We start from the raw sequence: 11486 nt of genomic DNA on the forward strand, positions 1-11486 counted from the left end.
AAAAACGAAAAAAAAAATCAAATAACTTCATGGTGACATCATGACATGTGAGCCAAAGAAGTTCAAAACAGAAAAAGAGCGCTGTGATGAAAGAGAAAATTGCATTACATGTATAAAACTAGGATTGTTGGATGGCAAACTAGAAGAGAATGATAATATGACTTCAACTTCTGCAAGTAATGAAAGAAAACACTAAGGAATGTGATGATGTTTGATAGTAACAAAAACTTCCCTTCCCTAGCTGTTATATATATTTAATTATTTATACATGTACATAACTTTTGGCAAGTTATGTAGGAAAAAAAATGAATATTTAACAACCTTAATTTAAATTGCATTAGTGATTGTTTGATTCAACATGACTTGGATGGCAAAGCATACATTAATATGATCTTTTGTGGGCATGGTCCCCAAAATAGGCATTTGTACAACTTAAATCACCTGTAATATGAATAGAATGGGTGCCAACAACCATAGTTGACCGTCGACTCCAGCAGTTTCTCCCCAAACAACGTCCATTCTCCTAACCTACAATTAACAACGGGATCAAATGGTAAGAGTCATCCCAGACCTGCAGAGGAGAACAATTGCAATAAATATTATATGCCCACCAAAAAAAAGTTCTATTTGTATTTCGGTGGGCCATAAAAACTAACACAGATCGGCTAGAAGACAAAAACATGGTTATTGCAACTAGCAGAAGCAAAAGAACTCATTGAAGTTCTGCAAACCATGCAGGACGACAAGGTTTCACAAAGTGCACACAACCAAGTGCAGACACACGCAAAGTAGACTGCAGAAAGAATTGAAGATAATAAAGGCAAAAATGAAGCATGCACAGAAATTCGTTGGTGAAAGGAGTTTTTTTTCTTTTTTTCTTTTCAATTACACCTTGCCGAGTGCAATATGTGTACAAAGCCTTTGCCGTTGATATCTATTTTGTAGAAGCATTGCAACTCCTTGCATGATAGCCCATTAAAGGAACAGTTGCACCCCTCTCCGCACAGTACATGTACAGTCTCACTCATTAAAAAAAAAAAAACAAAACAAAACAAAATTTCAATATGCACTTAAGAAGGATAATAACCTGCTTCTGGGTCTCCCAAGTGAGACTGATAAGTGCATGGCCATAGCGAAGTAGTGATGTTTTATCCACCTACATCAGCACAAGTGCAAGCATTAACATATTCTGTTGTTGTATGCATATTAATCTAGGAGGCAGATAAGAATCACAAAAAAAAAATCCAATGCATTTTCACATTTTCATCCAAGTTCTGACACAATTCGGAAAATAAAGAGAATGAGCCTGCCAGTTGAATAAAAAGCATGATATGAGTCCAGTAACATTGAACATGGCAGAAATTCGCTGGAATTAGAATGTAGCTGCTGCTGCTGCATATAAGAGAACAAGATACTGCCAGAAAAACTGAATTTAACAAAATTAAACATGTCAATTTGGAGTCAACTCAATGAATTCTTTTGCAACATGCAGCTCCATCTAGAGTAATATCCTCCTTTCATTATTGACAACCATTATTTTTCTCATATACTCTACCCTCTGTTCATTTTCTAATTCATTGCAATATGCAGTTTGACAACACACTGTATAAATTCATTTACTGAATATCATGCTATAATTTTAAGCATTGAAGTCAAAAGATTCTTCTGGCAACTCTATTTTATAGCATAAATTCATTGCCAGTAAAATTGCATACTCACTTTTCCTCCTGAAAGGCATGGGAGATGAAATTACTAATGTCTGACTATGAAAATATGTTTTAAAAAAATCTCAATCACAAATACACAAATAGTTTAAATGATGAAGAATAAAGGCAAGGCAATCTTAGCACAAAATTCAACCAAATGCATACAAGATCATATCAAATTACCATGGGCGAATATCACTTCCATTCACTCTAAGTATGTTTTATCGCAAAGCCAAACCTGTGTAGAGAATTAACAACCATGCCTGAAAATAATATGCTCATAAGGCTTAGAAACAAAAAACAAAAGTAAAGTGAACAAATCAAAAAGTTAAAATTTCCTTGAAATATCAATACGAGTTACAAAACTTCTTCCCATACAAAAGTACCCGGTCAAGTTGAACAGACAATGTCGATAAGCATCCACCGCATAACCATGACCTTAGCACAAGTAGCAGTGATGGGAAAAAAAGAAACAGAAACGCAGTTCTATCCTATCCATGATAGTGTTGCAAATTATGAATTAGAGTCTCTAGTCTATTGTTCTAACAAGTAAAATAAGTTATTAATCAATGATTTAAGAATTGCATGACTACACATTGAGAGTAGATAGAATCAAAATATACACAATGTAAAGATACAAGCCAGATCCTAAACGGATACAGGAATCTAGGAGGACCAACAAAAATCCTATAGTCAACAACTTAACATAGAAGCCTCCTCCATGTATAAGAAACCTCCCTCCCACTTTGTCAATAGAACCCACACCTCCGGTTCCTTTCATACTAACCTAAGAATACCACCAAGTAGCGGTAGAAAGGTCAATTATATTTATCTTCTAACATCCAAGCCTTTTACCACCAGTAGCCAACAAAACAACATAGATGTATCTAAAAAACACCCATAGAAGTTTTTTATTTAAAAAAATTCTAACAACCTCAATCATTATTTCACAACACAAAAAAAAAAAAAAAAAAAAAAAAAATTCTATTTTCAAGGAGTAACATTTACAATCGCATTCACCATGCTTATGGCCAAAGAGTGATAAATATATATATTTTTTATAAGTAACATTATTAATAATTTGTAAAGTGAGTGCAAACTGAGTATGCATCTTCCAGTTGGTGATGAACACAATAATCAGGACTTAAAAAGGTCTGTTGTGTTACGTCACCAATTTTCCCAAAAGCATGGTATTAGAGTTAAGGTTGAGAGAGATCTTAGGTTCAAAACTCTCTATTGGCATTTGGTATTCAGACCCCATTTGGTTTCGTGTTCTCTGTTTGGTTGTTTGAATCTCCTTATGTTTGGTTCTTTGTCTCTCCACGTGCAAGATGGAGTTGCATGTGAAGGAGGGTGCTAGATAGCACAATTTACATTGTTAGGCCCATTTCCTAACAACTTTAAGCTTTAGGGAAATTGGTGACTTTTAGCATGTTGCTTTCCACACCACTCCTCTAGTCCTCTCCTCTTCACAACCAACCACCCTGTCCACCTATCAAATGCCTAGACCATTGATTCAACAATAAGATTCACGCCATACCGAAAAGGGCCAATAACAAAGAGACATAATAGCAGGGCCATATTCCCATTCAACTTCTTCAAAGCCTCTATTGCTTTCTCCTCCATGGATGGGCCCCTTCCCAATCAATCTCGTTTCTTTACCTAAACCAAAATTACTTTCGTCAAATTTGGCTGCCACTCTTTAGTCTCAAAAAAATTAACGATGCATTGTCCTTAATGTAAATAAAATAAAAAAGTTGAGGAGATTACCTTAAATGATTAATCATGTCTATATGTGCCATTGGCTGCAAGGGGTTAGCGCCAAAAACACAAAGGGAAAAAAAAATACAAACGAAAAACTAACTAATCCTAAAAGTAACATTATTTTGAATAACATGCACAAACCGAGTCATCAGAACGATTTTGATCAATTATCTTGAACAACTTTTTGAATGGAGTAAAGAAGTTGGAATCATTGATCTCTAATTATCTAAAAACTACGAAAAGGGTGTTTTTGGTTTCTATAACACGTCATAGCAAATGAAATACAAAATTCCAACAAAATCTCCACAAAAGAAAAGATAAAATTGCATAAGATAATATATGTACTAGCAGTTCGCTTTTTGCATGTTTCTCCACATGAAACTATTAACAAAGTTTTTTTTTTCCCACTCTTTTTTTCATTTCTTATTTCCTTCGCATACAAGATCCACAGGATGCTTATCATGAAATACAACCCAAATTATTAGAAAGGAATTGCCAAACCTCACACATATGTGGGAACACTGTAGCAATCAAAGTCAAATACTACACAATATCAATATAAATAAACTATATATAACCACGTATATCAGTATAACCAATTGTCCTATTTTTGTTTCATCATAGAGTAACATAGATGAACTACTCAATTCTCAATTCAACATCACACCCAATTTTCAAACAACACAATTCAAATAATTTTGGTTGAAACTCATTAAATTGTATGAATCGAATTGTGCATCATACAATTCTAACACCATACTAGTTGGAACATGTAGAAGTCGTGTCAACAGAATAATTTTGATCTTTTACTCATGAACTACGATATCCATTTCCAAGGAATTGTAGCAATGTAAGTAAAATTATTCTTGAGTGATAACTGAGATTAGAAATTACCTGGTAATTGACTCTGCCAGCTGGTGTCGAAGGCAAGACAAGATCTGCTTCCAGATCAGGTTGAAGATATGCAGGTATGCCCATTACCTTCTATCTCCATGCCCATGTCATCTTCCAAAGTATCACGCTCTGCAGCACAACATGGAAATGGATAAATGAAAAACATAAAAACCAAAAAAAACTTGCGCCCAATTTAGTCTCAATTTCCAAGCAATGGAAGCAATGTAAGTGAAGGAATTCTTGAGTTGATAACTGAGATTACCTGGTTGTGGACTCAGTGCTCAGTTGAGGAATTCTTTAGTCTTCATCACTTGTGTTACTACTCGCTACTCAGTTGCAATTGAATAAAAAAAGGTCTACATTTATCTCCCAAAAAACACATGAATTTATTATATATAGCCCAACAGACATCAATTATGTAGCAACTACTACCAATAAACTACTAACTTAATCCTATTCTTTTTCCATTTTGTTTTTTGTTGTTGGTTAAGCAAGAAAGCCAATTTGTAGACATAAGTAATAACTCAAAAATAAAATACTACTCATGCCAATTAATTTCTCAATTTTCTCTTCACACCAGGCTCTAAAGATTTGCAAAGCACACAAATTTCTATCCTAAAATGCCAACTACTGAAGTTTAATTGTTTTGCAGGCTAGGCGTAAGCTCTCTTCTAATAGCCTTTGGCATGTCTTGAGCTTCATTGTAAATCCCCTTTTATGGAAATAAAAGCTTACCCTCGAAAAAGCATACCATGACGAACAATGCCTACGTGCCAGAGAAGCCAAGAAAAGGAAAACCAACAAATATCAACAATATTCAAAGTAAAAAAATTCAGTTTTCCTACTAGTACCAAGCATATAGATTTTGAATTTTTGAACTCTTTTTAATTGAGGCATTTCGAAATGGCCTATTTGACTAGTTCAATAAATCAATGGAAGGAAAATAACAAGGTGCAGCTGTTAATAGAGTAAGTAGAACTTTAATTGGTGAACAATAATGCTAGACCCCAAATATTCTAGCAAACACTCACATGGGTGTTGGTCCCACAACACCCATGTGAGTTCTAGATTTTTTGGTAAATTTTTTTGTATCCCTAGGTATTTTGCTCGTTGGTGAAATGAGGCAAGAGACGAAAGTCACAAAAGAAAGACCTGAAAAAGGAGCAGAATGTAACTACTAGAGAATCCAGAAAAACAAACTTACTTGGTAAGTCAACGAGAGATGGAAATAGCTGAACAAATGACCCAAGAGACATCAATGCTGGAAACACACTTAGAAACGATTTTTCAAATCTGCATCAAAAAAGAAAACAGAAAAAAATATATGTATGAAAGTCAGTAATGCCCTTCACTGTAGATTGAGTCCACAGTATCTCCGAATGCATTCTTTTAGATCCTCCTTTTTGAAATTAAACATATGTGCTTAGTTGTCAAAATTTCTGTTAGGCTCAATAAGTTTCAGTACGAAATTACTATACCATATTTTGTTCCAACAAGGTCGGGAAGGTGCATAATAACTTTAAACATACAAAATAAGGTGTGGCATCACATAAGCAACAAAATTTATTTCTGAAGTAGCATTGACAGGACAAAAATAAAATAAAACTACAATTATGAATACCAATATATGAAAGGCCTTTTTAACAAGTGTCCCGGGGACACGAAAAGTAGACCCAAATTTTTTTTTTGAAAACACAAGACACTTTTTATTAAATTCACTGCCGTTTTTATGGAAATTAATGCACTTCTTTTAACTGTTTGACCTATTTTCAAGACACTACTTTATTTCAATCCCAATATGCAGCACTTTTGGCATTTGTCATATACAAATATCTCAAAGACACAACAATTGCACGAATTATAACTAAGATCATTCCAATAAAATAAATTAAATATATCTTTTAAGAACAAAACCAAAAGATGACATGAGGAACTTAGCATTAATGGGAAAAACTACAAATGCAAGACTGATGTTAGTGGAGGATAAGTTACCAAAATATTTGATATACATGTTTCATACTTATTCTTTTCTACTTCTAAATCTGAAAATGCAGTCAAATAAAGAAACTAAATCCCAAGCAAAGAATCATGCCAATCTCAAATCATACTTGAGGGAGAAATGTAGGGAAATTAGTTAAAAGTTTTCTCTTGTTAAGATTCTGAAAGTCTAGTGTAGCTTCAGCAACAACAGGGTCTAAAAGTTCACTGCAATCAAACATTGGAAGAGTGATTTTCAAATACGATTTATCATATGATATGCCATCATAAATAGAGAATAATTGTTAGATGAAATCATAATTTCTTTTTTTCCCCATAAATAACTTATTGTGAAAGAAGGATTACAAACATCTTTACCAGCTCAAACATGAATGAATGAATAGGGTCTTTCAATTCGATGGACTCCTCTCCTCTTCAGGTGGGAAATTCTCCAAAACTGGTTTAAGACGTTGGCCAGTCACCTTAAAAATATTACCATTCTTGGGATTTTCAATTTGGGCCCCATGAGAAAAAACAGTTTTAACTATGAAATGGCCCAGTCCATCTAGATCTCAATTTACCAGGAAACAAATGTAGTCTAGTTTTATACAAAAGAACCTTTTGTGAAGGATTAACAATTCCTTTGAGTACAAACAATATTAACATTAAAAACAAATCATATACAATGACACGGGGAGGACTAGTCAATCAACTAGATGCCCTTTTTTCTTCCAAAACAACACACCTTTTCTGCTCCCTTATCGACAAAAATATGCAATCCTGCCTTTAGGCAATTGAAATATTATCCTTTATTCGATGAAAAGCTACAAACACAAGACCCTTGTGAGTAAAAAGGTATACATTTTATGTAGAGGGGTAGAAAATTAAGATAAAAATTACCATTTGTTTTGCTGAATTCGAACAGCCTGAGCACCCCTGACAACATTGCGGTCAGATCTAGCGTTTTTGCTATTATCTAAGTCACCAAATATATATTTCATAAAAGGAACAAATAAAGAACAAAAGACCGGTAGTAATTAAAAAGTATTTGAAGACCAAAATCAAAATATTAAAGGACTGGAGGTACAATGAAATCTTGTCTAACCTTTGAGAGAGGTTTTGTGGATGTTATGAGATGATTTAGAAGCATACTGAGTCTTATGGGCCTTGTTGAGCAATTGATATTGTTGAAGGCTCAAATGTAGTTTTTCTACAAATTTAAATTAAATTCATTAAATCACAATTAAATACAAATTGAGAGAATGAATATAATATCCAAAATTCATAGAACAACTATGTAATTTTAAGCATTCATCACACCTCCCAACCAGCTTTATTGCTAGAACCTAGCAATTAGGGTGACTAAAATAAAATCAAAAAGTAAAATAAAAGCAACAACTCGAAATCACTTCTGCAAGAAATCACGATTGAATTTAGCACATGCAACAAGCGCTTAATCCAATAGGTTACCCCTCGTGGATGAGTAAAAGTCTCGGGTAGGGTTTCCAAAGGTTACCCACAAACATCCAAAAATTTCTTTACTAAAAGGATTTCTTTCATTCTCATGCCAAAGTTAAAGAACCAGCCATGAATTTCACAACCTTAACAAGATAATCAATCAAAGTTCAAGACACTAGCAGCAAATAAAGAGATCTCATGACATTCAAAATTTGGAATGTGTGAAAAAGTTTAGCAAACACAGACACAAACTTAGCCTTAAAGTGAAATATAACCCAAACTCTTTCTGAAACATGCTTCGACTCAAATCTCACCAGTTATTGCACTCAACAAATAAATCACTCAGAATATGATGCAAAAATTGCTCTCAATATATGCGAGTAGAACAATGTAAATCAAAGGCAAAATATCCCGCATACTAATTTTTTTCAAAAACGCTAATATGAAAGAATAAATAAATAGTCTAATGAATGGAATATCAAATACAGAGAATTAAAATTTCTAGAGATATTACCCACAAACGTCAAAAAATTTCCTTGCTCAAAGGATTTCTTTCGTTCTCATGTTAATGTTAAAGAACAAGTCATGAATTTCACAATCTTAACAAAATAATCAATCAAAGTTCAAGACACTAACAGCAAGTAAAGATATCTCATGACATTTAGAATTTGGAGTGTGTGAAAAAGTTTAGCCAACACAGACACAACCTTAGCCTTAAAGTGAAATATAACCCAAATCTCTTTCTGAAACATGCTTGACTCAAATCTCACCAGTTATTGCATTCAACAAATAAATCACTTAGAATATGGTGTGAAAATTACTCTCAATATATGCGAGTAGAATAATGTAAATCAAAGGCAAAATATCCCGCATACTAATTTTTTGGAAAAACGCTATAATGAAAGAATAAATAAATAGTCTCATGAATGGAATACCAACTACTGAGAATAAAAATTACCATACCATCACCCCTATCCATCATGTCCACTTGTAAACTATACCTCTCAAGATCAAATAGGACTTTTATTTGGTTGTAATGTTTGAGTCGAGGAATTACGAAAAAATAATAAAAACGCAAAGTTGAATAAAAAAATAGATGTCTGAGACATTATTGGCATAAAAATAAGCTCTAATCTGAGAGATTATTGGCATAAAAATAAACACAATTAGAGCATTATTCCAAATGTCTTGCTCTTTTTGTTACTTTTTTTTTTTTTTTGTCCTTTTCAACTTCCTCCTGCTGCTTTTTTTTTTTCTTTTCGTTTTGTTCCCCCCCTCGTTGAACACAATTTATTTCTTCTTCTTTTTTTCCATCTTCTCTCCTTTTTTTACTTTTTTTTTTTTGGAACAAATTTGCCGTTGCCAAACTCAAATTACCCAACATATCTACAAAATTGAAAAGAAAGTATGGGTTGTGGGGCTAAACAAAGAAAGGCTAACATAAAGGCTCAAATTGGTTTCTAATGAAGTAATAATAAAGGAAAGAAAAATAAATAAAAGGCTCAATGAAACAAAGATGGCCTAAAACCATCTCTCAATTCATGATCTCAAGGGAATAAAAGTATGGTAACAAATTGATTTATCCTCAACATTCAACCAAAATTAAGAAATAATGAGACTAAACAACAAATTAATGCGCTTCCAAAGAAAATTAAGAGTAGATGTATGACAACCCTCCAATAAAAGATTAGCACAAAACTCGTAGGCTCAAAAGTCTCCACTATCATTCTTCAAGATTTTCAAGTCATATCCACTTATCAACTAAAAATCATATTCATGTGGCTAAAGTGCAGTGCAATGATTTCCAAATACGAACACATGGAATACTTTAACAAACTAGCTAGCATATCAAACTTCAACACAATTTCTCGAGTTAAAGCAATAAAATACTACAAGTATGCCAAATTACCGTGCGCACCTTTTTTTTTTTTTTTTTTTTAAACAAAACAACTCATTGTAGCAAGCAACATATAAATTCTTCTCAAGATAAGTATTTTCTCCCCCCAACCTGAACGATGCATTGTCCTCGAGGGAGTAAAAGTATGATAACAAATTGATTTATTCTCAGCATTCAACCAAAAATGAAAAAATAATGAGACTAAACAATAAATTAATGCGTTTCCAAAGAAAAATTAAGAGTAGATGTATAATAACCCTCCAATAAATGATTGGCACAAAACTCATAGGGTTAAAAGTCTCCACTATCATTCTTCAAGATTTTCAAGTCATGTCCACTTATCAACTAAAAATCATATTCATGTGGCAGAAGTGTAGTGCAATGATTTCCAAACATGAACACATGGAATGCTTTAACAAAGTAGCTAGCATATCAAACTTTAACACAATTCCCGAGTTAAAGCAATAAAATACCACAAGTATGCCCAATCACCCAATGTATAGAACAAAAGATTACCATGAGCACTATTTTTTTTTTTAAAACAAAACAACTAACTCATGGCAGCAAGCAAATATATAAATTCTTCTCAAAATAAGTATTTTCTGCCCCCAACCTAAACGATGCATTGTCCTGAATGTAAAAAATAAAATCAAAAAGTATAGGAGATTACCTTAAATGATTAACCATGTCTATATGTGTCATTGCTTGCAAGGGGTTAGCGCCAAAAACACAAAGGAAAAAAAAAATACAAACGAAAAACTAACTGGTCCTAAAAGTGAAATTATTTTGAATAACATGCACAAACCGGTTCCTCAAAATAATTCTAATCAATTATTCTGAACAACTTTTTTGAATGAAGTAAAGGAAGTTGGAATTGTCAATCTCTAATTATCTAAAAACTACGAAAAGTGAGTTTTTGGTTTCTATAACACGTCACAACAAATGAAATACCAAATTCCAACAAAATTTCCACAAAAGAAAAGATAAGATTGCATAAGATAATACATGTATTAGCAGTTCGCTCTTTGCATGTTTTTTCCACATGAAACTATAAACAAAGTTTTTTTTTTTTACATTTCTTATTTCCTTCTCATACAAGATCCGCAGGATGCTTATCAAATACAGCCCGAATTATTGGAAAGGAATTTCCAAACCTCACACATATGTGGGAACACTGTAGCAATCAAAGTCAAATACTACATAGTATCAATATAAATAAATTATATATAACCACGTATATCAGTATAAGCAATTGCCCTATTTTTGTTTCATCATAGAGTAACAGAAAAAGGCGTCATTTCAACACATTATGTAAACAAAAACATAGACAAACTGCACAATTCTCAATTCAACAGCACACCCAATTTTCAAACAACACAATTCAAATAATTTTGGTTGAAACTCATATTAAACTGTATGAATCGAATCGTGCATCATACAATTCTAACACTATACTAATTGGAACATGTAAAATGGATATCGTATTTCATGAGTTTTTACTAATCGTGCATCATTAAGCCGTGTCAACAGAATTATTTTGATCTTTTACTCATGAAATACGATATCCATTTCCAAGAAATTGTAGCAATGTAAGTGAATTTATTCTTGAGTGACAACTGAGATTAGAAATTACCTGGTTGTCGACTCTGCCAGTTGGTGTAGGAGGCAAGACGAGATCTGCATCCAGATCGAGTTGAAGATATGCGGGCACGCCCATCACCTTCTATCTCCATGCCCATGTCAGCTTCCAAAGAATGACGCTTTGCATCACAACATCGAAAAGGATAAAT

At 33.2% G+C, this 11486-nt stretch overlaps 1 protein-coding gene across 3 annotated transcripts in view; it reads right to left on the reverse strand.

Moving 5' to 3' along the window:
- Positions 1–210: 210 nt before the first annotated feature.
- The window catches only part of LOC114322476 (hyoscyamine 6-dioxygenase), a 76987-nt gene continuing 65711 nt past the window's right edge, over positions 211–11486 (reverse strand). For 2 of the 3 annotated variants that reach the window (XM_082915610.1, XM_082915611.1), the window contains 8 exons: positions 11330–11456; positions 7447–7551; positions 7242–7317; positions 4627–7165; positions 4365–4493; positions 1890–2197; positions 1088–1156; positions 211–528 (listed from right to left, as the gene is read on the reverse strand). In XM_082915610.1, coding sequence (XP_082771736.1) covers positions 7144–7165; positions 7242–7317; positions 7447–7551; positions 11330–11435 — 309 coding nt within the window. In that variant the 5' untranslated portion in view covers positions 11436–11456 and the 3' untranslated portion in view covers positions 211–528; positions 1088–1156; positions 1890–2197; positions 4365–4493; positions 4627–7143. Of the gene's footprint in view, positions 529–1087; positions 1157–1889; positions 2198–4364; positions 4494–4626; positions 7166–7241; positions 7318–7446; positions 7552–11329; positions 11457–11486 lie in introns of those variants that run through there. The other variant, XM_082915609.1, reaches the window with a different exon arrangement.

Source organism: Camellia sinensis, chromosome 2 (assembly GCF_055761805.1).
Source record: "Camellia sinensis isolate YWXY chromosome 2, ASM5576180v1, whole genome shotgun sequence".
In the NCBI taxonomy this organism is placed as follows: Eukaryota; Viridiplantae; Streptophyta; class Magnoliopsida; order Ericales; family Theaceae; genus Camellia; species Camellia sinensis.